Genomic DNA, 26,935 nt, shown 5'->3' on the forward strand with positions numbered 1-26,935 from the left:
GCAAACTGAAAACCAGTTCCAACGGCAGTTCCGCTGAGAAAAATCAACGGACGGTCATAAATCATCAGGACGTTGGTTTGCAGTCAGGCACACATCAAGGAGGAAGGGGTCAATCGGTGGTTGTTGGGATTTGGAATTATTATACGGTTGATGACGTCCCTGGGGAGCGATGATGGCCATATGCATGCAGTCCACTGTAGGCTGGAGTAAAGATTAGGATTGGAAATTGGTTTTTGTTTGCCAATGAATAGCCTGGTTTTGAAACGAACCCTTGAGTCCATGATCCGCATCAGTCACTTTGTCCGGCTAAGGCTGCGACTCATACCCATAGTGGAGAGGCTGGAATCACAGCTTATCTGGGTTGGCTCCCATAGCGATCGGCTCAGTTTAAACTGGTCCTTTAGCGAGCGAAGATCATCGTCCATTCGATTCCAGCAGAATATTCAATACAAAATGAGTACGATCGGAGTTTGAAGAATAAATTAATATAAAAATTGATCCGAACCTTTTTATTGCCTTCCAACAGCTAAGATCGCTATCCTTGCCTTGTGCCTAGCTGCCGTGCTAGTTGCAGTGGAGTGTTCTTGTAAGTTTCGAGTGCCAGTTCCCTAGAAGTAGTGCAACCACTCTGTTATATCAACTGTTATGTCATTTTGCTTCACACCTTAGCCACTGGCGATTGCCCAGCTGCTTCGAAGGTGTCGTCCTGTTCCCCCAAGTGCCTGACCGACCGCGATTGCTCATCGACTGGTGGTAAGTGCTGCTCTAATGGCTGCAATCTGAAGTCGTGCGTCGAACGTACGAAACTGGTACAGGGTGGCGATAAGTGTAAGTAACCCAAGGACCTCCCATCGTTGTTCCTATCGCAAAATGGTAATTTAATGACTTTGCGATCGTGACATACAGATTCTTCCGGTTCGGGCTCGTACTGCGGTAGCACCAAGTGTAGTTCGTTCGAGAAATGTGGCGTTGATCCGTCCACCAAGCGTCCGAAGTGTGTTCGTGCCTAGATGCTGATGATTTCCGATAATCTTACAATCCTTCCCAATAAACGAAAATATTATCATCGCTTTTTATGTTCAACATTTTTGCATCGAGACTGGCTTTGCTCTGAACCAACAGATTTCTTGCTGTGATTCATCCAGGTATGGTATTACCTGGCTGATATTCGTTATCCATGATCTTAAGCCAACCTGTTCTTCAAGGCCATGTGCCACGAGCCGTCAGTGGTGAAGAAGCTAGAGCCGCGGTTTATCTTGTAGGGAGGCTTTAGTTTAAGCTGGTCCTTTAGCAAGCGAAGAGCGTCGCTGATTCGATTTAAACAGTGTATTCAACAGTGAGGCATAGTGATCATTCGGGTAGGCGTTCACCTCAGAATGAGTACGATCGGACATCATCTGTCGAGAAATTTTATAATCATCCGAATTCTTTTGTTACTTTCGAACAGCTAAAATCGTAACATATCAGCTAGTCAGTCTAGCCATCATGCTAGTTGCGGTGGAATGTTCTTGTAAGTTAAAGGTGCCAGCTACGCATTAGCTCAGCCTCTCTGTTAACATTCTATCACACACTCGGTATGTCGTCTCGTATCACGCTACAGCCACTGCTGAATGTCCAACGCCATCCACGGTGGCGACCTGTACGCCCAAGTGTTCCACCGATCAGGATTGCGTATCGATCCAGGGTAAGTGCTGCGCCAACGGTTGTAATCAGAAGTCGTGCATTGAGTATACCAAGCTGGCAAACCCCGATAAGTGTAAGTAATCAAACGACCTACTTCTTCTCATCGCAAAATGGCGAATTAATAACTTTGTCTTGCCGCTGGATTTCCATTGCGTTCCTCCCAGTTACTTCTGATGTGGGCACGTATTGCGGTAACATCAAATGTAATCCGTTCGAAAAATGTGAAATCGATCGAGCCACTAAGCGTCAGAAGTGTGTTCGTGCCTAGCTGCTGATGATTCGGATGACTTTACCATGCTTTCAAATAAATGATAATCTTATATTCGCTCTTTATGAAAATACCGCGAAACTTTACTATTCAACCACAAGCATAAATCTTAAGTTATTCGTATGACCATCACACAGTGACACACAATAGTAAACCTCACTTCTTACCTACCAGCGATACCTCAGTTTTTAAAGTTCAGTTTCGGACAATATACTGTGAGCGCTGGGTCTCAACCTCAGACAGGAAGCACAAGTCTTGTACGGAGCATCAGCCTTAATCGATTCAGATAAATAACATTTATGAATTTACTGGGTGCGCTCTGTATTGGGGCGCAGTCACGAAGCCCTTAGTTAGCCCCCTCTACTGCTCCTCACTGTCCCCTTCCGCTTCCTCTTCGTCCTCTGCTGCTGCCGCCGCTTCATCTTCATCCTCGTCCGATGCAGACTTCCGTTGCGGTTTCGCAATATCATCGGCAGTGATGGAATATGATCCGGTCAGCGATGATGACACGTCGGCCTTACCGTTCGGGTCAACCTGTGGTCCATTACCGATCGGGATGCTAAGCTCCTTGACCACACGGTAGCCCTTATCGTCCGCTTCGTAGTGTACGGTACGCTTGAAAAATCCATCGCTATACGAGTAGTAACCCTTCAGCGAGAGCCCATTACGTTCCTCCTTGCGCTGGATCGAGTGATCGTTGATCGTATCGTTCACCGAGGTGTCGTACGCGTACTGGGCCGATTTGGCCTGTATCTGCTCCAGCGTTTCTTCGCTTTCGTCCGTGTGCTGCTGGTCTTCGGTCCCCGCAGCAGGCTGCTGCTTAGACGCTTCCACGAGCTGCTCAGCGCGAGCCTTCAGCGCTGATAGCTTCTCGTACGGTTTCTTCTGTGGTGCACCGTGTATTACGCTCGTCAGCACTAGTAGCACTACAAGCACAACCTTGGCTGCACCATTCTTCACCATGAAACGAGCCATATTTGTTACTTCACTTTTGCTACAAATCGCGAGCACCGATGATGCGTTCCGGTGTTATGTTAAACTCAAACTAACGTCTTCACCAACCATGGTCTGACCTATTTATAATGCATCTTCCGGATCGGACCACGACCACCGTGTCCATCTTTCTTGTGGACCACGACTGAGCCACGATCACCGTCCGTGCTGGTCGCGTGAACCAGTTTATGCAGAGCAGAACAAGTTTCGCTTTCTGCGAAACTGCACGCCTCCAGTGTTTCCCGAGAACAACAGGTTCGATGAACCAGATCGTTTGGGGCGATCTGCTTCGTTCTCACCAGCTGCCCCCAAGCTTCGACCCAAGCTGACCCGACCCGTGATCATCGTCAACGTCGTGCGTGGCGGTTCGTGATGGTCAAGGACACTCGTCTCAACCGTCGTCGACGATTGGTTTCTTATCACTATCTCGTGGTGAGTCTAGACCCTCGTAGTCGGAGTCGTTGTGCGAATAAATTATCATTCATTGGCAGAAGACGAGCCAACGTTTCTTGTACACGTTGGATCGAAGATCAGTTCTTTACGAAACACCTTTGCAGGACCTTTTGGCATTTTGGAGCATTTCGGGAAACAAAGCTCCAAAAAGCCATAGAAATCGCACACCCATCAATCGTGCCCCCAAAAGTCCGTGTGTGAAGGCTCTCTAATGGCATGGTTTAAAGATACAGCTGTCTGCTGTCGACGGACAGGATAGTGAACAGCCGGAGTAGCAAGAGCGCGAACTGTTTGAATTCAAAGTAAGTCAAGGCAAAAGCGAACGGAGCTCGGTTAAGAAATCAGACATTACGATGCTCGTTTGGTCAAACGGTTTGGTGAACGTGAGGCAGATGAAAGTAGAAGAATATGCAAATGTGCTGGAAACCAATTAACAAACCTATGGCAACCGTCCACCAGAACTCGTAGCATTCTTGGCGTTAAAATGCTTCGAAAGCACAGCCCTACACCCGGTGATCCTTCTCGCATGTTCAAGGGCAAAAGGTCTTTTCACCAAAATTAGCAATCTCACTGCTTCATCGTGTGCCAGAAGACTATACGATTGCGTGCTTCCTTATTACAGGTAATTGAATTGTCTGCATAATGCCGATCTTGCGTGTCACGAGGATCAGTGTCGTTGGGATGATTGAATAAAAATGCAAGGCATTATGCAAATTGCTGGCCATACTAAAACATAATTGGTCCCCCCTTTGGAATAATGTTCTGAGAGCTGCCAGAGCTGCTGTGCCATGTGCAGAGGGTGAAAAAGAAAATATGTTCTGTGTCATTAACCATCATAAAAAGGATCAAGGTGCACAGAGAAAGAACTGAGTTTGTTTCATGGTAATGGGGGAAGTGAATGATGGTCATCATCACCCCACCCCACACACCCACCCCTTACACCTTCGCCTCTAAGGTGTCGCGCACTGATTGCCACCTTTTACAACCTCCGTTTAATGGGCAAAATACAGGTGATCCTTGCCGAAACCCGGGATTGAACCGGGGACCTTTAGATCTTCAGTCTAACGCTCTCCCAACTGAGCTATTTCGGCACGTTGGGAGGGGGGAAGTGGGTTTACAACTAGTGGAACCGGTTCCCCGGTAACATATGCGATCATGCGATCATCCACTGGCTTATCATCATTCGCATCGGCAATCAGAGTTTTAAGTATGCACCTAAGATCATCGCGCCTATATATTATCACCGCCAATGCATCGTGATGTCAGCTTTACCGGCATACTAATGATTTACAGGAATGTTACCTTTTCAGTTTGCAATAATAAAAAATACTAACACAAGTCAGATCAATGAAGCAATTCAGAGATCAAATGAAGAGATCGTATCGTTCACTTCGTAAGAGGGGTCGTACGCGTACTGTGCCGTTGCCGTGGGTTTCTTCATGATGAATATAAAGTGATACATTTCTTCTTCTTCACAATGACCGGTACATTTCAACAGTGGCTTAGCCGCGACAAGCCTCACGCGATTTCTACTATTCTATTGAGTGTTTATATTATCAAAAACGATAACTATCGTGCCACCAGCTTTCGTTACACTCATGCTTTCGTTATCGGCTGCAGTGCATTTACCTTCCCTTAAAACATTCCAGCCGAGTGTCGGCCTTGACATCAGTTCCTGGTGGCAAATTTTAAACTTGAATTTCCAACATCGCAACATCCCTGGCCTCGCACGCTTGTCCCTCGCCGTGGCCACACCGACATTAGAATTGGCAGGCGGTGCGGGTGGTAAAATCAGCTTGTCAGCGCAGGTCCTGTCAGGGTTAGGACCGTGACTTTCAACTTTCGAGCCTCTCTGAGTAGAACAGATGAAGTACTACCGGCACGTGTATTATCGTTAAAAAATTATTCTTTAAGAGTAAAGTTTCCGCATATTGCGGTTTCTTTGAGATAAAACTATAAAAATATAGAGCTTTTTACGTTTTATGTGCTACCTTACATCCATTCGGTCAGGCTAACAGGTTGTGGTAAGAGCATAAAACAATCGTGTTTATCGTGCAGCATTTACGTAAACCCTTGAAAGCTATTAAACTGCCAATAAACTACAGGGAGAGGGAAGTTTATCTTCAAGACGTTCCATCAGCAAGCGATCCCTTTCTGGTAGCTTTGGTCCTGCCGCTTCGCTTCTCTGAACCCCTAGCTCTTCTTAGCTTCAAAACGTGGGTACTTTTGCTAAAAACAGAAGCTCTGTCTCTTTCTTTCTCACCCAAAAGTCGCTAGTATGCGTGCCTCCATACACTAAAGGCTAGCCAGAGGTTCCTTCTAGCGTTCGCGTCGTAGAACCCTGAACACGGATAGCATGCCAGTTGCGATTGGTTGGCTTTGGGGGGTAATGAAAATTATAAACTTTTTCGTCTGATGAATTCTCTTCCACCAAATGGGGACGGGCCGCCAGGGTAAGGGAAGGGTGCTGTTCTGGCGAACTCCCCTTCCACGTGCCTTCGATACTGTCATCGTCCTGGACGACCTTTTGGTCCTGAGCCAACCAAGGGAACCGCAGCACCATGGCTGCAGCACAGCAAGTTATCGTCGTTGTTGATCCGTTGCGGTAGCTGGTGGTTCGTGGTTTGGCATTATTATCGGTGCTGGGTAAGGTTTGGTTGGCGCTGGGTTGGCCGGTAGGGCCGCGTCCGTGTTGAAATTATATTTGTCTAATCAATATTAGCCTCCAAATGAATTTCGTCGCCTCAACCACCCGGCGAGTTGGCTGCTAGTGCCCCCCGGATCGGACTTTCTAAGTACAGCAGACTATGTAAAGGCATAACGCCTTAACGGAATGGCACATCGTTCTGCTTTTGTAATGCAACCAATTGTTAATGGGAAGTGATCTAAAATGCTCAATGTGATGCTACGGTTAGCACATATTGACAGGATCAAGGACTTGGAGTACATCATTGGTACATCACTCTACAGCACGTTCTCGATACTACGCCACAGAAGGAGCTATGACCGCTTTCAAACAGTGACGGGCCCCCAAAATTCCTTTCCATGCTCTCTTTTTCTTTCTCTCTCTCTTTCTCTCTCTCTTTCTCTCTTTTGTGTTAGTGTTGTTGTTTCTGGCTCCAGCAGCGAAGGTGAACCCATTCATAACGCTATAGAGTAGAGTGATAGTAAACCGTAGTCGAATGGAAGTAACCCGTTCGTGCTGGTGGTGGAGTTCGAAGCTTGCGCTTCCACGTGCCCCATTACCATGCCACATGTTGGCTTCGGGACATGCGGTTCGGTCTTCGGAGCCAAATCAAAACTAAACTGCTAAACCATTGCGGAGTATACCAAATCGAAACAGTGTCTCACCGAACCGCGTACGAGTCGGAGTGAAGGCGAAGGCGTAGTAACGCATCCACTCGTCAGTCGTCAGTGTTGCAGTATGTTGTTAGTTGTAGGCGGCCGTGTTCCGCATCTCTGATGTCCATGTTTGGAGCCTGTGCTGCTGTTGCAATGAGTGTGGTGTGTAGGGAATGTTAGATGCAAGATCATCTTCAACATCCAGTACCAACTTGTGTGGCTTAGTGTTGTTTGAGTGAGAGTGACGTTTCGGTGATAGTTGTTTTTGGTCTTGAACACCTCACGACGAGCCTTTCAAGTGGATTAAAAATGAAGTCATCAACATGATCAACTAGAGGCTTCCTTCGCATCAAATCTAACCCGGTAACGTATGTGTCATGTTAAGGATGTACGAACACCTCCGAATGCTTCGTCGTTGGCACATCGAACCTGAAGTTAGTGCCTGGCGGGAGCAGTAACACGGCGAAACAGTTGTTGCAGATATGATACCATTCCAATTGCTGCCTTGCGTGTCGGGTTGATTTTCGGAATGTTAGCGCGGGGGGTATGCGTGCAACTTGCTGTAACAAAATCTAACAAAAACGATGATTTACTGATTGATACTAATGATTGTTACGTTTCCTGTGGTGTCTGGTTTGGCCAATGAAAGGTGCTGGTTAGCCCGTGTCTATTAGTGGTAAGCAGCTGTCGGATTCTATCATGCCCGATCACGATATGATCTGCTAGCAAGAGGCTAGAACAGTTAGTACCTCGAGGTTCTAAGCAGTGTTCGATGTAGTTCAGGAAAATTTACAACGAGAAAACTAATTCTACAACGCGATCATGATTATCCTTTTCCATCATTGCAACGCTACGGTACCTCTTTACATTGTGTGCATGAAAAATGAGAACGGTAGAACAGCGAAACGGTTCGGCTTTCAACTTCCAACTGGCCCACTTGTTGTTTCACCAAATTAAGGCCCTTCTCCTATCGGATCTCATTTCCACTTTCCTCGGAATGTCAGCCTCATCATTATGCTTGTCGACGGTGCTTATCGATTGTGCAGCTAGCGGAATGGGGTTATTTATAAAATAAGTTAAGCAAAGTGTTCTACCGATTTCTGAAGCAAAGTGACTACCTAGTGACGAAAAAAGCGAAAGAAATCTTGTCCAACGTGCTCCACATTTAGCTAGAAAAATCGTTAATCAACACGCATTTGCCAGAGGATTTTCTTATCACGTTGTAGTCTGCTCGTAAGCGAATATCCTTGCTGTGCGATCGGCCGTGTTGAACCGTAGGCCCTTGTTCATGACTCGCGCGTTTTTTGGGCGCGCCAACAAACCATCGGCGGAATGGCCTCGCCGGTGTGATAATGAAAGGATAAAAATAAATTGTTTTTGTCGATTTTCCGGGCGACGGCGGCGTTCCGTGCCGACGATGATATGCACTGATGACAGCAAACACCACCCACTGCCAGTCGTCCAGAGCATCTGCCTAATCGGAGTTTTTGGAAAATTTGAGAATCCACCCGACGAAACCGAACGGTCGATCCTCAGTCGGTTGGCTACCGGTGAGCGAAAAGGTAACGGTTCCCGGTCCGTGGGACAGAGTGTAAATTAGTGCGCCATTTCTCCGGCAATTAAACATACGCTCGAGTCCATCAAACTCCGTTTTGGCATTTTTTGGAGTGTCCATCAAGGCGGAACGTGTGTCTTGAGTAGTGATTGACGGAACGGTGATCACCTGAAAGGCTGCCTTTTGCAAAATGAATCGAGCCGTCGTTCGCTTGATTGGCGCGGTAAGTTATTAAAATGGTGCGCGATGTTGTTCGTGCTAATGGCGACTTACTTGCTGCCTGTCTCTGGAACCCAAGTACGGATTTTATGTTATCTTCATTCTGGCAAAATCGAGACGTTGCCATGTGCAGAGTAATTAAGCAAAAAAAAAACGAGGAACTATAACATCGTCTTTGTGCGGAAGCCCAACAATTTCCTGGTGAAATGTGCGCCCCTCAGTCAGGTCCTAAAACTTTCTTCGCGAGTTCCTGAGGATAAGTCACCCCGGCTTTTGTGCTTCATTTGAGGTCGAGGGAAGGAAGGAACTACACTTAAAGTGTCATTAATCATAAAGTTACTCCTACTATACATGCAATTATCCTTTTGCAAAGCATTAGGACGGTCAAACAAGTGGCAAAATTCGCTTCCAGCGTTACAGCTCCTCTCGGTGGTCAGTGATCGGACTTGAAGTGTCCCGAAAGCAAAAAGTAGGCACGACAAAAAAGGACGCTCCGCTTTGTTACTGCTACCGAATCCGCTAGGATCGTAAAACACAGGAACCGCGAATAAACTACATTCGATATGACATAAATCTAATAAGATAATCGATTTTATGTGCCTCACCGCGTGGTTATTTACATTCCGCTTCCTTCTTCGCCTACACTGCCGCGGGCTAGTATCTATTCGTTCGTTCCGGTATGTTTGCTCCGGTGGTTCTACTGCTATCAAAAGCCGGCATTGGCCCCAACCCATCCGCCATGAGGCGTGCTTTGCGTCAATGTTGACGTATTACCCAACCCCCGCTGTGTACCCCCGGACCTCGGGAAGATTTATGATGTTTCGTGGTTCTCTTCCTGGTGAACGGAGGGAGGGCCGCGTGGTGTCGTATGTCCTTTGCGCGGATGCCATCGCCGGAATGATCGATTTTTTCGATAATTGAAAATTGCAAACACAATCGACTTTGGTTCTGCTTTTTCCTTTTTCGGGGGGTGGCACGGAGTTTGGGATGGCTAAAAATTGCCTCTCAAGGTCAGGACGGAGCGAGTTTATGGAATGGTCCTTAATTTGATCAATCAATACACGAATGCAGTGTCCCGGTACAAGACGCCAGTATGGTGACTGGCATGAAAGCAATGATTACGTAGAGTTTTTTTTGTTTTTTTGACGAGTGAATCTATTCAGGTGGAATGATTTTATAGTAAGAGAAACAACTCAGGAAGCCCTGATTAATGTTTGCAATTTTATCATCTCCACCTAATGCAACAGCGCGCCAGCCAACGAAAGATGAACAAACCGATGAAGAAAGGACGCCAGAAAGGAGCCAAAGTAGTGGATGAAATTGAAGTGGCGGGCAAAAATTTGCGCGATGAAGCGCTCAAGTACATGAAGGTAAGAAAAACAGGTTTATTTTCGGTAAAATTTCGGTAAAATTTGGAAAAACGGTTAAATTAAAATTTGAAAAAAAAAACGATTAAATTTGAAAAAACTTGAAGTGAACAGAAAATATCGAGCAAAATTTCAAGGGAACATTTCGGGCGTTTCACTTCGTCAGCGCCATCTACTCGTTCAACGCATGAACCATTCTCGTTTTCTTTCTTCGCAGGTTCGGAACTACACAAAGGCGTTGGGATTGTATGACCAGGTACAGCCATTCGTCCTGTTTTTATTTATAGAACTGGTTTTATTCATAGAACTGCGGATATTTGGGCTTCACGTGGCTCATTCAAACTTTTAATGAGAAAGTGTGACTCCCATTTACACCTCGACCGCGATCGGTCCAGCCCAGGACAACTTGTTGCCGTGCTGTGTGCACATTACAGCGATAAACAAACTCACTCGCCAACGAATGGTAGTTCATTGGAGCATTATGCTATTTCTGAGCCGTTTAGCTGTTTTGGAGTTTAGCTAAAATAATGTTGATGTTGGAGCCATTTGCACCGGTTAGAGGGGAGGTGTCTTTTGGGATTTGGCCAATCCTTACCGGCGTACAAGGACGCGTGATTGTGTGCCGTTGCCGATTTATGCACCACACGCACACCCGGCCGTTCGTCTGGATCGAAGTTCGATTTATTTCGCAAAGGCCAGCGGAACCAGAACCCTGTTCTCCTTGCTTTTCTTTTTCTGGGCCACTGGCACTCCAGCCCCGGCATCGGAATGTGTCGTTCGCTGTTTTCCATGTATTCCTTGGTTTGCCATTCTTCTTTAGCCGAGCTCTGGTTCTTTGCCGAAGCATTTTTTGTATTACTGCTGGTGTCGGAATGTCCTTTACCAGTGACGAGGAGGTCCTACTTCATGCTTGGTGCTGCAATTTTTACTGTGTTTTATGACAAATCGATTATCAAGTGTTTGTTTCCATGACTTTTCCCGGCCTCGCTCTCACCTTTTCCGACCCCTTTTTTTCCGTGGCCCCAACCCTCGCGGATGGGCGAGGGTGTCAGGCGTGTCTGTGTGTGTGTTAAACCCGGTAGCTTGCGGGGTGCTGGGTTTCACGCGATGAACTGCGCGGTGAGCCGTGGCCGTTTCACACTTTGGTACAGTTCTGGTGTCGCAGTAACATTGTGCAGTGTTTGGTGGTAGGATCCTTCGATACTAGCGCAAACTGGAACGCCGTTGATCTTTCGAGAAAATCGTTAGATTCGAGGAGCGAACGAAGATGAGTGGCTCTAAGACGGCCCTAGGAATACTAGGCGGTGAGGACGAGCTGCTGCAAAGCTTCGTCCGCGTCGGATTGGATGGTGACGATGATCAGCAGCAATCGAGCGGCGGATTTAGTGGAGCGGGCAGTGGGGGCACAGGCGGCAATGGCACTGGTAGTGGTGGTAGTGGAGCCGTGGGTGGTAACAGTGGCGGTATGGGAGGCGGGTCTGGTGGATCTGGTGCTGGAGGAAGTGGACCTCAGATGGCCACCATGCAACATCAGCCGAGCCAGGGAAGGCTTGATACGCACCTGATCCGACAGTACTCGGATCATTGTTCGGATATGAGCGACAAGAATGCACCGAGAAAGTATCGGTAAGGTGCTACTTTACCACGTTTACTAGGCCCTTTGCAATGGCTCATGAGATGCCGGTTGCGTTTTCTAGGGATCTTTTTAACGAACCGGTCGATATCAAGAAGCGCCGCTACTTCGACGAAGTCTATACCGACAAGGATAGGGCCGCTGCCGTCAGCATAGGCATGTGTGCCGAACGGAAATCCGAGGGGTTGAGACTGCTTGAAATACATTTTTCTACTCATTTCTCGTCCTGCAGGCAATTTCGATATCAAGCAAAACCTGATAAACAAACGGCGCCAGGAGCGTAACGAGGCTCTGCAGCTACCGGAGGAGGCCGACCCTGGGGCCATCCTCGCACTGGGGATGCGAGAGATTAAAAATGGCAACATGGACAATGCCGTTTTGTTTATTTCCAAGGCACATACCTTGCACACTTACCCTGTCCCCCACTGCAGCCGTTTAAACTCCGGTTAATGGTTAATGGCGTCTTTTTCTGTTTTCTTCTAGGCATTGGAAATGAATACAAACGACCAGAATGCACTGGTGGCTCGGAGCAGGTGCTTCTTGCAGCTCGGTGAACCGGGGAAAGCGTTGCAGGATGCGGAAACGGCCCTTGTGCTGGATAAGAATAACATCCGGGCGATCTATCAGAAGGCGGAAGCACTCTACTATCTCGGCCAGTTCGAGCACAGTTTGATGTTTTTTCACCGTGGGCTTCGCTTACGCCCGGAGCTGGCCAGCTTTCGACTGGGTAAGCTAGCTTTCAATCTGCTGCCGAAGTATCTTGTCTCGATTCCCGTTCGTCCATTAGGTGTCCAGAAGACGCAGGAAGCTATCGAGAATACAATCGGCAACAATACGAAGAACCAACCGCAGAAGAAACCGGTCAAGGTGGAGAAACCCAAATCGGCTAAGCGCACGCAGTTTTCCAGGGAGGAGCTGGAAAAGCGTGCCTCACGACGGCTGCTGGGAGACCTGTACATCGATAAGGAGTATCTCGAGAACTTGCTCAAACATCCGGATCTACGCAAGGCGGATACGAATACGGAGTGTATCTCCGATCTTGCCAAGGACGCAATCAATTTCTTGAATAACCGTCAGGAGTTCTGGCGCCAGCAGAAACCCTGCACCAGCTTGAATGCGAAGAAAATAAACGCAGGTAACGGTATGCTGCCACGCTGGCTATAACCGCAGCAACGTCATCCGTGGACGATGTAGAGGAGTATGAAAGTAGGCCACGTGGTTGCACCAGTTGCGTACCTTCTCGATTGATGAAGTTTTCCAACTCAGTAGGAGCAGGGCTTTGTCTTAAGGTCGAATGTGTTGTTCGTTTATAGTCAAGTAGTCAAATGAAAGTGCTTTAATAAACCAACCAACTATTTAGTTACCTTATCTTAGTTTATTTATAACCTCCTAACTGACCTACTCTTGGGAGCGCATGAAAAGAAAAGAGAGAGATAGAGAGAGAGAGAGAAGAAACGAGGGTAGGTTGTTGGTACGTTAGTTAGTTTGAACTGTTTGTCCGTGTGAATTCAAGTGAGAATGGCTAAGGTAAGAGCCAGAGCATAAGCTCCTAGGAGCTAGGAGCGGAGGCAGCTAACTTTGCAACGCAGCTTAACACGACTAAGACGAGTACTAGTTTCTTAAGCTAGGCGGCGTCCGTGGTGGTTCGTAGGTTGCGTCTGTAAGTTGGGAAACACCCAATAAACCTTAAAGTTGTAAAAACCCACGATCTTTCGTTGATCGTTGATCGTTCGACGGCAGCTTTCACTTCGGACATAAGACATAAAATGTAATACAACAAGGCCATAATACAGAAGACAAAAATACACGTGTGGTCGGTTTGGCTTTCACGATCAGAGAGACCGAATTTTATTTTCTTCTCCGTTTCCTGTGACACGTCTGACATCCGTCATTCTGGCATTTCGAAAGTTAGGCCAGGTCCGCACCACAATTCGAACTTAAGCTAGATCCACACTACGCAGTACGGCGGAGAGGTCTACAAAGTTAATAATAAAGTTTCACAACGTCGTTTTCTGTTTCCGCCTTTTTTTTTAAAGCTGACGGCAGGTTCTAGGGGTTGAGAAGTGTGTCCGGTAAGGAAGCTGCCGCAGCGGGATGTGGCAGTTTTTGGCTTCAGGCGCACTTCACATCAACACGTATAAACGGATCCAAGAGTCGAAAGTTTCCGGGTTCGATTCTCGGAATTTTCGACTCCTGAAGCCGCAGCCTCATAACCCACCCGACCACTCACTATGGGGATATTGAGATTTTTCCCCATAGTGATAATTGTGCTCACTATGGAGCTGCATGCTGCATGGGATATTGAGACCCAGTGTGCAATGAGTAGACTTAAATAGAGAGATGAATCATTTAAACATTCGAAAAAGAGTGAAATCAGGTACTTTCCCTGATAAAACCACCAAACTTGCCCATATATTCTTTTTCTTCTTCTTGAAACTCACGTGGTTTTGTTGATAAAAAGCGCCCTGCCACCAATGTCAAACAAATTCAAAATGGTGACCCGTCAAAGCGGCTAAGCCACCTTCCTATTTAAAACACCTTGGGCCCCAGTAGACGAAATCGAGCCGCCAAAATATTTGCCAAATGTATGAATCGTTCCGATGGCGGCTGGATCTCGGATCGATTTTTCTATAGTGAGAATTCTTCTCACTGCTATGTGGGTACAGTGATGGTCGATAAAATATGAGCATTTTCCCCATAAAAAGGTAAAATTTTCATAATACAGATGCTTCAAATGGCCTGCGTGGCACTGTGCCGTTGTTTTGGCTTTGAGGTTAGAAACTGGAGTTCGCTGTGAAAAAGGGGTTTTTTTTAACGTTTTTCAACATTTTTCGTGGATTTCCTGATAAAAAAGAGGTGATAAGAACTAGTTAGAGTCATTGGCAACTCCCGCCGTTGTTCCCGATGGAAACTCCGCCGGGAAAGTGTAAGAAACTGGGAAACTTGGAGTTGTTGTTGCTCTCTCGTTCGGTCAGCATCTCGGCAACAGCTCAGAAACAGTCGAACTCCCGAGGCAGCAAGATCGAGTGCCGCAGCGAACGTATTCTTGTGGGCAAGAGTGCTGCTAAACTAACCGAATAATCCGAAATACGCGGTGCGGAGTGCGCGATAAAAATTGGTGTGGCTTGCGCAAATCAATCTTTTCTGAAATTCAACCGAGAGCCCCGTCTTCGCTGTGCAAAATGTTGTGGATTCGTCGAGGCAGAAAAAGAGATGCTCGCGGGCCGTGAAATTTGAGTTTGGCGTTTGACGACGACGGAAAGGGTGGAAGTGAAAGTGACCAGCACGAGAAGGGCGGGCGGGTGCGGCCGCGCATGTGCGTGTGTGTGTGCGGTCTCTGCGTGTGTGTGTGTGTATGTGCTCCTTGGTGTAATTGCCGGAAGTTCGGCTGGTGCGGCAGCGAAAGGAATGAAAAATTAATTGCAAAACGCCCGTCGACTCGGATCTCGGGAGAGGCTGGCTAAAGTGGTTGCCAACAGCAACGAAACCCAGTGAGTGTGTGTGTGTGCATATTGCGTGTGCGAAGAAATTCTCACGGCGGCGCAACCGGAACCGCAACCGCAACGGGTGTGAGTCCCGGTCACCGGGTGTGACTGCTGTAGAAGAAGCACAAAACGGAAGCAGAGGCCGGCCCCGAAAGGGAGTCGGACCGGCAGCCAGACCCCTCCTCGGACTAGCGTGGATAGCGGAGGTGACGGCGGCACGATGGGCGACATCATCGTCGACTACGGCAGCCTCCCGGAGGACGTCCGGGAAAAGCTGGCCGAGCTGGAATTGGAGCTATCTGAAGGTACGTTCATGCACATGAATGACGAAGGATCGATAATTCGGTGTAGGTTTCCTACCATTCGCGTGCTCGCTGTACTCCGGGTTCCTACCCCGGTTCCCCTGTCCCCGGGGTATCCTTGGTAGCGAGGAAGGATTTTCGCAACTCTCTGAGCTTTTCCTAAGAAAAGAGCAGAGAGATAGAGAGAAAGTGAACAGAGAGCGAACGACCAAGAGAGCGAGCGTGCAAGTTGGTGAATGAAGCTGGAAAGCTATCGAGGGAAAAGAGAGTTTTCTCACTGGAAAATGGGAAAAGCATATCCTTTTCTGGGCACCAAAGTCCTCCTGCCGGTGCTCGGTCTTGGTCTCGGTGGCTGCGAATGTTTGGAAGGTTTCTCTCCTATCTCGCTCCGTACTTGTGGAGGTTTTTTGCATTTGAATAGTTAATAAGCTGATTAGTTGAGCGTAGGGTACCGATTTATATGAGTTTGTTTTATTATTTCCAGCTCAAAGTGATATTCCTTACCGTTATTAGTTTTGATCTTTCTCCATTTTTTCTAACAAATTACATACTGTTACGGATTTTACGTACGTTTTTTTAAAATTGTTGTTAACCTGTTCATATGTTTTTCTTCTCTTTTGATTCTAAATTGTTTTTCTTTTAGATGTTTGAACTATTTGTCTCATGTTTTTACTCTTTAGTCAAGCTTTCAAGAGAATGAAACCCCTGAATGGATCTTCGATTTTCCTATTTTTTATCTCATATAAACAGTAGTCATACTTTCTGCTGTTTTTGCTATTATTTTTGGTTGTTTTTATGTAATTTATCGTCACTATAGAAACAGTGTTTTAGCATGCTCAACGCATCAATCTGTAAACATGATTTAATGTGAATGTTACACGAACTTCTGTATCTAAGAAATGGGGAAAAACACTATTTCATTTGATAAAAATGATGGCTCCAAGCACTTCTCTGCTTGCTGCCTTTATGTTCAACTACAAATAGGTTCTAGGATCAATTTCGCTTCCCAAACAATGCGCAGACTAAGACGATTAGTAGGCGACAGTCCTCTCCTGTCTAGCATCTTCAGCGAGAGTCGTGCCGCCCGATGCTCGATAGTCCCTGCTGTCTGTGTCGCTTTTGTGGCGTGTGAATGATTTGTGCGAAAAGTGCAAAAAATAGGAAGTTGCAAAGGTCACCTCCCTGCTGTCATTGCTGGAGCCGGTTTTATGATCTGGCATGGGTAATCCCCCAGCCTCCTGGGGGACCAGGCTGCGAGGGCACTGGTTTCACGATTACAACTCGCGTCCAATCGTGGGCCCCCAAATATTGATCCACTGTTTCAATTTGCTGCCCGCGTGTGTGTGTGCCTCGGCTACGCTATGCCTCAATTCGAATCCTTCCTTAGTAAGGCTCGTCGGCCAGGTCTAAAACCTGCCGCCAGAATCAGAACCAGAAAGCCAGAGTTCAAGTATGAGGTTCACGACATCCTTCGCAGCAGCAGCAGCAGCAGTAGAGTCGTCTGCTTCAGTCGGAGTCTGCAGATTGTTGCGATAATGATTGTTTGTGTGATACTCCTGCTCGGTAGCTCCGAGGGTGAACCCCCGTTTCTTCTCGGCACGGCGAGACAGCTCGCAGCTCGGTGCGATGTGAATGCAGTAGTTCCTCTTGGAACAAAGCATAACGAGACGGGGCTGCAGCATAATCATGCTACCGTCGAGTGCGGCAGCAGAAGCAGCGACATTCGACACGCAACCAGCAGCCAGACAGTGGCCAGATGTGGTGTGGGGGGGTTGGCTGTCGGTTTGTTGTTTTGCTTTTCGTCGCCTTCAGAGGTCGTGCGCCTGTTCGCAGCTTCTTCCGTTCTCTCGCACTCTCCTTGTCCAGGGTACGGGAAGCTCAAGGGTACGGATGGTCGCGTAAGTACGCATGCGCATTAACCAGACCACCAACACCATCAGCAGCAGCAGCAGCAACACACAACAGGGACTGCAGAGCGATGGTTGCTAATATGGTTGATACGAGAAAGAAGGTGGATGATGATGATGATGGACCTGACGGACTTTACAGCTTCTCCACACACACAGACAGACAGACACCTGCCTCTCGGCGAATGCGATGGACGATTGATGGACCATCGGCGACGGTTTGGCTAATTTCCTCCCATCTTTGCGTCCGGCCGGCTCATCGTCTGGTGTTGTTGTCGTCGTGCCGTGTGTGTGTGTGCGTAGCAACATCAAGCCAAATGGCCAACCACACACCACTCGCACCCTGCTTATCCTTGACGCACTTGAAGCTTTATGAGTGTCCAAGACCGCGGTGGTGCGGTGGTGCTGGCCACGGGGAGTCGTTTATTTGTTTTACCTTGAAGAATTGACGCTTGTTGTCGCGCCGTTACTGCCTTAGTGCTTCTGGTGGTGGTGGTGGTCTTGTTATTGGTTCTCTGGCGACGGCGAGTATGGTCAGCATGTTTGTGAGAAGCGAAGGGTGGTAACAAGAGGAAGAAAGAGCAAGAGTGAATAGAAGCAGCATAACATTAATAGCAGAGCACCCCCCGGAGCACCTTACATTTCGCCGAGGACGAGGACTTAAGGCGGCAGAGAGCGGGTCGACCTTACGATGGCAAGCAATGTTGGATCGACGGATGGCTTAAGAGACATGACGAACCCTCGACATGAGTCCTTCTTGTGCTTGTGGAATCCGGCTTACAACGATGGGAGGTTCTTGTTCTGCTAGGTCTGCGCTACCAATTTAGTCTCCATCGACGACGACGACGACTTCGTCGAGTTGCGATCCAGAACTTGCCTTGTTTCCTGTTTCTGCTGTAAAAGGGAGAAGAATGTTTTCATAAAACATGCCAATACATTAATGGAGGTGTTGCAGCCGGGAGGTGGAGGTGTTACAGCTTTGACGCACATTGTCCGTTCGCGAGCTGATGCGATATGATAACGGGAGGAGGATGCTTCTTACCCTCCAGATCCAGATTAGCGTGCGATGGCGGGGTGCATTGAGACATCGAACTCGCGTTTTTCCAGCTTTCGTTTCGCAATCGATGAGGTCATTCAAATCGGGCCGATGATTCGCCCCCACCCGCCCCCGGAACACCGGCTGGTGATAAATTCGCACTGATAAGAACCCCCCCTAAGCGAGTATCCGCGAATTGCGTTCGCTTTCCGCCGTTTGGATTGTGTACTCTCGAGAACTTTTGATTCGATCATCGCGTTCGGGAGGGCAAAATTGATAATTTTTTTTCTTTTGATAAAATCGAAACTCAATTGCAGCTGAGAATTGCGGTAATGTTGAGAAACTTTCTTTGTGAAGTGTCCTGCTTCGTGGACATTGACTGCTGAATCAGCTGTCGCTTCTTGTGATGAGGCCGCGTCAGTAAGACGCATTAGAGGCGATTTTTCTAAGAAATCATATAATGGTCTTCGTCACGATTGATAGCCGTTATCTGTGGATCACGTGTGTCGTAAACTCTGGGAAGTAATATCTTGAAAATACTCACCAAAACATGCCTGACGTCACGTTAAAAGTGTCGTCAGGCATTAGTAAAGATCCTCTTAGGCCACCAAATCGGAACTATTCCCGTATCATTGCAACCCTCAGTACTCAACAAAGACAGCGGTTTGAAGGTTAAGGCGATAAGTTTAATCCTCCTTTCATGGGAATTATGATACACATTTGATTATGACAAAACACTTAGCTTTTAGATTAGTAGCTGCGTTGCACAAATGTTTTCCCTTTGTTAATTAATGTTTAGATCAAAGTCATGCCGCTTTGGGTGCGTTTGTGTCTTCCATTTGTAATTGGGATAATCACCAGCTTGCATTCCTTCAAGGAAGTCGATAGATGAAAGCTCTGGAATACGCAAAGTGTGCACTTCGCGATCACGCTTCATCTCCACCACCTTAGCAATGAGCTCATTGTTGCAATGCGCGAGATGCGTGCTCACCGATGCTTGCCGGCGAGATGAGTTATGTGTCTGGCTAGTACCGGTGGCTGCGCGTACGTTGAAAGCAACACGCCTCCTCCACGCTCATCTAGCTAACCACACCCTAGGATGAGGGGTCTCTACGGGAAAAAAAACACACAAAAAGGGGCAACAATTAAGTCATCAATAGCATAGCAATTTCGCACGTCACGCACCTCGCAGCTGCATGCGATGCACACACCCCCGATGGTGGAGGTGCTGATTGTATGCATTGATCGTGTGTGCATCGCGTGTGCGTACGTGAACGCAGTTTAACGAGATTTATCATTAACGAACTTCGTCCGCATGGAAGGGTATACCTTTGTGTTTGTGTGTGTGAGTAGTTTATGCGTAATCATGCGTACGATAAGTCGCCACTCGTGTGAGTGTGTTTGAGCATTAGCTTTTTACCCCTTTTCTGGACTGCACAGTAAAGCAGCAGAGTATTTCCGATTATCTGAAACCATTTTGTATACCAAAGCTGTGCCCGATATCGTCTGTTCGGTCGCACTCTTGTCGAACGATAAAACACGTCCAAATCAGACCAGCGGTGGTGGTGGTTAAACCGAACACGAACGATCCGAATTCCGTCGCTTCCGTATCAACAAAAAAAACCCTTTAATGCTGGCGACCATCGGTCGAGGGGTCGCGACGAATGGACGGACGGACGGACGGTCAAGCGTACACTACGGCGATAAGCGACCAGGTCGGGTCAGATAATAAATGCAGGGAGCAAAAGGCACACAAGGGACGAAAGATGCCTCTCGACGGCCTTTATCATAATCCAAACAATCACGCGACGACGCGCAGAGAAGGGAATTCATTTTAGATAAAATTGTAAAAAAAAACTATCGCTCGAACTCTTTTGTTGGCCATCCGGATCCGGATCGTTGGCCGGTTTTTCGTCGAAACTTCGGTTTCTTACTCACGGTTTTTTGTTTGTCGTTGTCACCGTGCGGTAACTTATCACGCCAGTAATCGTCGGCTGGCCGATGAACGCAACCAAGCAAAAAACGGCCAAAAGATGGAGGCCAATCGTAATGGCTGCTGGCACATAATTTCCACCACGAGGAGCACCGCCGGCCACACAACAGAAATCATTTTCTGGATCGTCGTGAAATTGTCGGCGCAATCGTTTGCGGTGCGGTTCTCCATTCTGTTCGGTTTAATGTGCGACTTCATTCGAGCGGAATTGCTTGGCATTTGGATGTTTTTGCTCTGCTCTTCTATTCTCCTCCTCTTCCGAAGCAATGCAGTCGTTCTTGTGTCCTGACGCTGGAATCGAGAGCGAACTGATGGTGGTCATGTTTTCGAATTGGAGTTTTATGTTTTATTACGCCCTGCCGATGTTGTCATTTTATTGGTGATTACGAACGAAGGCAACGTTATCCTTGGAACCATCGGAGTTCATTAACTAATTTCTTAATGGCTTCTCCCCCGAGGCGGCGCAGACAATCGGGTTCGGACCAATCCGATTTGGCAAACCGGGACAAACACCACATTAGCCTAGTATATCATCGACTCACGCTGTCATACTCGTGTTTCTATAACTTATTGTTTCATGCAAATGTGAGAGCAGCTTGTGGTTGGGAGTTAAGAGCGGATTTGAACGGATGATCTGGACGACCTTCTCTCGCTGACCAAATTGGTTTTCTCAATACCGGCTTGGCCGTGTTTTGGAAATGTCACGCGATGATGGTATTTTTATTTATAGAACCACGGAGTGCACTTATGCTTATGCTGTTGTCGCTTCTGGAACCATCGCTTTTGATCGATGGATGTCAGAAGATCATGTTCATATTTTTACTTTTCACTTCTCCTCAGCTACTTAGCGGCGTTGATGGAGGAACACATTCACGTTCAGGGCGTGTCGACGATCACGTGGATAATCGCCATTATCTCTTTTCTCTGCTTTAGAAAATGGGCAGCCGGCGAATTGAAATAGAATCAACTGAAGAACAACATTCGGTTCGGTTCGATGTGAAAGCGATCATTCTCACTGGGTTTTCCCCGGAATTTAACACCATACGTCGTATCGCACTAACACTTTCGCTTCGCAGGAAGGTGCGATGCACAGTGTTATTGACATTTGATTCACCATTTCCGGCCATCCAGCAGACACGATCACGTGCTTCGTAACCGAAATTCGGTCGATTGTCGGTGAAGGGGACCATATTCTTGGAGTTCCTCGGCGAATAGCACACCCTCGTTCAAGCAGCGCCTGCACATGGAAGGATGCATCAGACATCAGGCGAACAGAATAGCATGTGCCAACAGCAACCCTTGACCCTAAGATCGTGCCAACTCCTATGGCCACCTGTCGTTTGGACAAATTGAAGACACCGACAGAAATTGTGTCATGTCGGACGCAATTCCAGCCCGGGTCATAGCACCACCGACACTTCCGTAACGAAACTTTTATGTGGGGCATTTTCTTGGTGCTATCGTGCTCTGGTACTAAATCCCTGCACCGGGGTTAGCGCAGCTCGTGCCGGCCGATTCCCCCCTCATGAAATCGGACAGTGGAAGTGGAACCAGATCGGCTTGCATCGTTGTGCCCGGGATTAATTTCGAAATTTCCTTTGGCTTCTCGAATATCGCGTTTATGTTTTGGTCTTCCAGAAGTTGATCAGCAGCTTCCTGTTGGTTGCAGCGACCGATAAGGTTTCCCCTCTGCTCCTTCCAAATGGTTGCGTGGCCACCGAACGGATGTGGCGTAAGGTCTGGAAGTACCTCGACATTTTTTAGGGTCTTCCTTCCACTTCCACTACGGGATATCGTCCGCCAGGAGAGTCACCTCGAGTGATTTCACGGTTGTTTTACGCTTCTGTTGCGGGACGATTCGAATGAAGCTCACGCCGTCCGAGGCGTGTTGTATGCAGAGCATTTGTGGCATTATTTATTCATTTTTAGCGTCCAAGTCTTTGAACAAACGCGCGATGCTCCCTGTATTCCCCACCGCAAAATAGGCGCACAAACATACGTGGTTTGGGCTGGGCCACGTGATAACAAGTCCACGGGCATCAGCGATGCCTCATTTTATGTTGTGTATGAGGGACACCTCTCGCCCCATGCCTCCAATCTCACGGTACCAGCTTCCACATTTCTTCTCTCATTTTGCGGTGACCGACACCCGAAATCTTATGCAAATGAAGAAGGACCTCGAGTGTTGCTGCTACTCTGCCGCGACCGACAGCTGCTGCCGTTGTCCGTTTTTGTGTTGTGTATTTATGTTTGAAAAGCATTTCGTGTCGGGGTGTTTTTTTCATTTTCTGTTTTTTTTTCTCTTACTTTCATTCCATCATTCGGTGAAGTGAAACACAAACGGAAGCATAAAGGACAGCGGCGTGCGGTCCTCCGTTTACCTTTCGCGTGTACCGGTGGCAACTGTGTACCGGCGACCGATGACAATGACACAATTTAGTGTTTGTCATGCGCCCGAGTTTTATGTCGCGCGCGAGGGGGGTTTTATGAGCTCTTGCAGGGAGGCAAGGTGCTGGAATGGGCGATGGCAGCTGACAAAATGCTGGAATCTGGGTGCTGGATGACGGAACCGGACGAATTTCGGAGCAGCTCAGCTTAGAATTCGCCTTCCGAGCGAAGGACAAACGGGAACGGTTTTATGTTCCATTCGGATATTGCACCCAAACGGTGTTGCTGCAGTTCTGTGTTTGCCAGCTTCGGAGTACTCGCGCTGCTTTGTCACCAAGAAATCGATCCGATTCGGCCATGTGCCAATACGTTCTGATCGCAATCAGTGGTACGAAACGGTCCCCACAGATCTACTTAGAGGCCCCTTCTTCTCCTCCACCTCCACTGGTTCGATGGTGAACAGCGTTTGTCCATTTGCTGTCACAACACATACCCGAAACGCCCGCCAAAGTGTTGTGGCCACACTGGCGTACGCACCACTGATGGTGATGAATGGGTTTTCGTTTAGGGAGAAAAATTATGCTATACCCCACCCATGCCACCCTTTCTCGGTGCTACCGGGTATACCGGCTGGTCACGGTTGAATGAGACCGAAATTCGGGTTTCGTTCTGTGGTTCCGTAATAAATTCCCCCGACACACTGCCCACGTATGTGTCAGTGTTTGGAATTGTGGAAATGGAAATTGGGAAACGCCATCGGGAAACGGTTGATCGATTCCCGATACAGAAGTCCTTGTACGCCCCGAGGGCTTAGTGCGCAAGAGAAACGTGTTACCGAAAGGCTCTGTGGTTTCTAATGACTTGGGTAATGCTAATGTGTGATTGTGTCACCAGCGGACCCTGCTGCTGTTGTGGTGGGAGTTTTTTTTTACGAAATAGTATTTGTTCGATCCAGACTCTGGTCAGTCGTTTGTGGTCTTTAAATGTCTTTTAGGAGGAGTTTCATATTAGCTTACTGAGTTTCGTAACAGAATAACAAAAAGTGGCAGTGAGATTTTGACGTTTCGTTGCTGACGTCATACTAGTCAATTGAACATTTAAATCGGGGTCTTCTTCGATGGATTGATGATCAAATTTTCCATTTGCATGTCGCAAATAATTATTTTTTAAATGTTTTCTTCTTAAAATGATGGACTTCTGGGCGTTATTTCAATTGAAATGTTGCTATAGAGACGGTCTTGCTAGACCGTTAGAGCGTTTATAACCATCAGTTGGGCAGTCTTGAAAAATGGCAGTCTTGAAACATTTCCGGCGGTAACCGTAAGATCCCGAAATAACACACCTCTTAATGTCTTCACCTTGAGTATGCCTAAGCGCTTCATTGCAACTCTCTTCGGCGTGCCGCACACATATTTAGACGTCCGCTAGACGCCACCGGTTGACCTAGAAAAGCGAAACTAAAACTAAAGCCAAAAAGCATATAATTTACATTCGGGTGCAACTGTGTTCCGCCCATGAGGCCGCTCTTCCATATGCATCCATCGTGATCCATCGTGATCGATCGATCGATCTAAGTCTAATGGAAACTCCGGCGGGAGGAGACGTTTCTTCTACACGTCCCTCCCCTTCATCTTCCGACTGCCAAAAGTAGTTTGGCCTCCACCAGATGCCCCAGTTTCCGAACTGTGGCCCGCGGTAGTGCTCATTGAACCGGAACGGTTTGGCACAAAAGCATTGCTGCCGTTTGTTTTCCAGAGATTCACGAGATCGGTGGTTTTTTTTTCCGGGGGTCTGTTTACAGCGTCTGCTGCTTCATTTACATATGTAGGTTACATTCCCGATCGAATCATCTGCAGCACATCGAACTATAGGATTCCAGTACTGGATTTGACCGTTCGTTCCGTGCTGTTGTGCGGTCGACGGTTACCACTTCCGTTTGGAGCAGTATCAATCAGCATGTTGGTCACCTTTCGATTGCGAACCGGAAGACTAACTGGTCAGCACCTGGCTGACCTGGGGGTGGGGAGTCCCTGTGTCGAGAGACGGTGGCGTTTCCGTTTGGCGTTTTCTTAGGCGGAACGCGACGGCGCAAACGTTTAAGGTGTCAGCAGCAGGCAGCGACTGCCAAAGTGCAAAGTGCGTCCGATCGACTGACGTTGTCAGTGAGACCATTGGCGGATGGGTTGATTAGATGGTTGCGGATGGCGAAGCGAAACCTGTTCCTCCGAAAAATAAAGGAGAAGTAAAAAAAAAAAAACACGCCCAGACCCCGCCGATCATCATCGTCGTCGTCACGTTCCAAAACCGGTTCCGAGGAGAGTGTTGTTTTGGAGCCTCAGCGTCTTGGGCCCGAAAACTCCACCGTCCGACCGATCGACCGACCGACCGACCGAAGGAAGATGAATGATTACGAAGCGAAACGAGCTGGCTAGTTGGCTGGCTGGCTCGGCGCGAGCGCTTAGGCCTAGGACCAGCTGGGATGAAATCGAAATTAGTTGAGTCTCGTGTCCGCCGTGCCGTGTCAGCCACTCGTTCTAGCCGATGCTCGTGCCACGATTAGTCCGCACCAAGCATCTCGCTACCACCATTTCATGCCGTTTCGCTGCGGATCGTTGGAGGTGGCGGCTGCTCGGCGGCTGATGAGATGTGGTGTAGCGGAGTACGAGAAGCGCCTTCGTTTGCCTTGGGGTGGCGCTGTGCAATCCAACGGGAAGTGGATCCAGCACTGAAAACCGGTTTAACCAATGATGTGTGCCCTGCTGCAGGCCTTCCAGCACTCACACACAGTCAGAGCAGCAGCAGCAGCAGCCGGTGTTAATGGGCGCGAGCCACAACACAGGCATCTGGTGATGACGGACGAGAGGATAAAGTACAGAGAGTCCGGCTGATTTGATCCGAATTTTCCGGAGGTTTTCTGGAGCTCTGCAGTAGCTCGTGCGTGCTGCGTAAATCCTATTAATCCGTGCATCATCAGATCATGCTAGCGGCTATGACGGGGGTCTACTCTGTGTGCGTGTGCGCGCGCGCTGGAGGAACTAGAATATTATAGTACATCGCCCTCGTCGTTGGCTGCATTTATGGGGGTCGCACCCATCATCAGTTGACGATCTTGCTGCTGATGATGATGATCATGGGAGAGGGTGGTTGACAGATTGTTTCCCTTGACGCGCCGTGATTTGTGTTCCGCCGCTGTCTGTGACTGTGGTGATGGTGTTAGGTAGTAGTTTGGGGGTGTCACTTGATTACCACAAAGTGATGGAGTCAGCTTAATTGAGTCAAACACATCAAGCGCAACTGGGTATGAGCGCGCGAGAACGCGCGATCATCGAGGAGATGCCCCGGTTCGTAAGTTCAACTAGATACTGCTGTTGTTCAGTAAGCAGATTGTTGAACCACAAAAGAACTATCAATAACAAGAGAATGTCCCACATATCAGCCGGTATTTAGCTGTTTATTAGACATTCGTTTAAACTTCGACTTTATGCGACAGTAATAAGCGGTGGTCGGATCGCATGTCATCGGGATTGCAAGAACACAATACGTAATGCACCTGGCCGTGTGGTGCTGCAGCCTTAATTGAATCACGAGCCTCAATTCCCGTATTAGCGTTTATCACAATCACGAATTCGAATGGCATGGAATCGTGAAAATGACGCCAGCCACTTCACCATCGACGACACCACCAGCGCACCAGAGCGATCAACTCACGCCGTTTCTATCTAATGTGGTTCCACCGCTTGAAGGCCGGCTCGTAGCGCTAGAAACAGGTTCATTTGGTGCAACCCGTCGCCTCCGATGTTTTCCGGGTGCAACGACGACGATTGCCCAGGATTGCTGGCAATATGGTGCCGGTCGCGAGAGGGGGAGAACGGAGTGACGCGTTCGTCTCCGTTCGTTGCCACCTGCACTTTGCTTGCAGCACAGCACAACAGCTTTTGCTAGCGTCATGCTCTCGACAGTGGCAGATAGGGAATTGCTATTGGTTCGTGGGGTTGGGCTTTTGGCCGGCTCGTTGTCTGCTACCGCATTCTGGTGCCGTGAGCTCGGAGCACCTTCTGGTTGCCTAGTTCGATTACAGTCATCGGCACTTCGGAGTGACATTTTTTGTTGTAGGTCAGGAAGTAAGTCCCTTTAGGCTGACTCAGGTTTATTTTGTTTGTACTAAAAGTATGTAATGTAGATAAACTTGGTATTTGAGTTGTACTTCAGTACGTGTTTATGTGATGGTCTGCACCAACGCTTGATTGCGCATAATATTTTGTGTAGAACATCAGAGAAGGAAGGCTGGATATATCTAGCTAGCCTGTTTTT

General features: G+C 48.0%; 5 protein-coding genes and 1 non-coding gene across 9 annotated transcripts in view; 4 read left to right on the forward strand and 2 right to left on the reverse strand.

Annotated features, from left to right (window-relative positions):
- Nucleotides 1-207: 207 nt before the first annotated feature.
- LOC125953356 (uncharacterized) lies at nt 208-1,085 on the forward strand. Its single transcript, XM_049682853.1, has 4 exons — nt 208-457; nt 527-586; nt 670-828; nt 907-1,085. The coding sequence occupies exons 1-4, from the start codon at nt 244-246 to the stop codon at nt 1,008-1,010; spliced, it is 537 nt and encodes a 178-aa protein (XP_049538810.1). The 5' UTR covers nt 208-243; the 3' UTR covers nt 1,011-1,085.
- A 126-nt stretch (nt 1,086-1,211) lies between these two features.
- Nucleotides 1,212-1,981, forward strand: LOC125953358 (uncharacterized). 2 transcript variants are annotated; one of them, XM_049682857.1, is made up of 4 exons: nt 1,212-1,380; nt 1,448-1,510; nt 1,601-1,756; nt 1,848-1,981. In XM_049682857.1, the coding sequence occupies exons 1-4, from the start codon at nt 1,377-1,379 to the stop codon at nt 1,949-1,951; spliced, it is 327 nt and encodes a 108-aa protein (XP_049538814.1). In that variant the 5' UTR covers nt 1,212-1,376; the 3' UTR covers nt 1,952-1,981. The 2 variants fall into 2 exon arrangements, with proteins under 2 accessions (XP_049538814.1, XP_049538815.1); XM_049682858.1 differs by having other exon boundaries at nt 1,212-1,358.
- A 247-nt stretch (nt 1,982-2,228) lies between these two features.
- LOC125953353 (uncharacterized) lies at nt 2,229-2,944 on the reverse strand. Its single transcript, XM_049682850.1, has one exon. The coding sequence runs from the start codon at nt 2,924-2,926 to the stop codon at nt 2,312-2,314; it is 615 nt and encodes a 204-aa protein (XP_049538807.1). The 5' UTR covers nt 2,927-2,944; the 3' UTR covers nt 2,229-2,311.
- Nucleotides 2,945-4,415: 1,471 nt separating this feature from the next.
- Nucleotides 4,416-4,488, reverse strand: Trnaf-gaa (transfer RNA phenylalanine (anticodon GAA)). Its single transcript has one exon. It is a non-coding gene; the product is annotated as a tRNA-Phe (tRNA).
- Nucleotides 4,489-11,378: 6,890 nt separating this feature from the next.
- Nucleotides 11,379-12,875, forward strand: LOC125953348 (outer dynein arm-docking complex subunit 4). The gene is made up of 5 exons (XM_049682842.1): nt 11,379-11,506; nt 11,578-11,669; nt 11,746-11,906; nt 11,997-12,240; nt 12,301-12,875. The coding sequence occupies exons 1-5, from the start codon at nt 11,394-11,396 to the stop codon at nt 12,675-12,677; spliced, it is 987 nt and encodes a 328-aa protein (XP_049538799.1). The 5' UTR covers nt 11,379-11,393; the 3' UTR covers nt 12,678-12,875.
- A 1,441-nt stretch (nt 12,876-14,316) lies between these two features.
- Nucleotides 14,317-26,935, forward strand: part of LOC125953327 (disco-interacting protein 2) — a 105,582-nt gene continuing 92,963 nt past the window's right edge. For all 3 annotated transcript variants that reach the window (XM_049682819.1, XM_049682820.1, XM_049682821.1), the window contains exon 1: nt 14,317-15,303. In XM_049682819.1, the coding sequence (XP_049538776.1) occupies nt 15,219-15,303 (85 nt within the window). In that variant the 5' untranslated portion in view covers nt 14,317-15,218. The remainder of the gene's footprint in view (nt 15,304-26,935) is intronic.

This window comes from Anopheles darlingi, chromosome 3 (genome assembly GCF_943734745.1).
Source record: "Anopheles darlingi chromosome 3, idAnoDarlMG_H_01, whole genome shotgun sequence".
NCBI classification, from domain to species: domain Eukaryota; kingdom Metazoa; phylum Arthropoda; class Insecta; order Diptera; family Culicidae; genus Anopheles; species Anopheles darlingi.

Bases quoted from the DNA above. Each gene is read 5' to 3' on its own strand.
- LOC125953356 (XM_049682853.1), top strand. From the start codon at position 244: ATGAATAGCCTGGTTTTGAAACGAACCCTTGAGTCCATGATCCGCATC. The intron at 458-526 runs GTACGATCGGAG...GCCTTCCAACAG, and splicing joins GAATATTCAATACAAAATGA to CTAAGATCGCTATCCTTGCC. The intron at 829-906 runs GTAAGTAACCCA...CGTGACATACAG, and splicing joins GGTACAGGGTGGCGATAAGT to ATTCTTCCGGTTCGGGCTCG.
- LOC125953358 (XM_049682857.1), top strand. The intron at 1,511-1,600 runs GTAAGTTAAAGG...ATCACGCTACAG, and splicing joins AGTTGCGGTGGAATGTTCTT to CCACTGCTGAATGTCCAACG. The intron at 1,757-1,847 runs GTAAGTAATCAA...CGTTCCTCCCAG, and splicing joins GCTGGCAAACCCCGATAAGT to TTACTTCTGATGTGGGCACG.
- LOC125953353 (XM_049682850.1), bottom strand. From the start codon at position 2,926: ATGGCTCGTTTCATGGTGAAGAATGGTGCAGCCAAGGTTGTGCTTGTA.
- LOC125953348 (XM_049682842.1), top strand. From the start codon at position 11,394: ATGGCCACCATGCAACATCAGCCGAGCCAGGGAAGGCTTGATACGCAC. The intron at 11,907-11,996 runs GCACATACCTTG...GTTTTCTTCTAG, and splicing joins CCGTTTTGTTTATTTCCAAG to GCATTGGAAATGAATACAAA. The intron at 12,241-12,300 runs GTAAGCTAGCTT...TTCGTCCATTAG, and splicing joins GCTGGCCAGCTTTCGACTGG to GTGTCCAGAAGACGCAGGAA.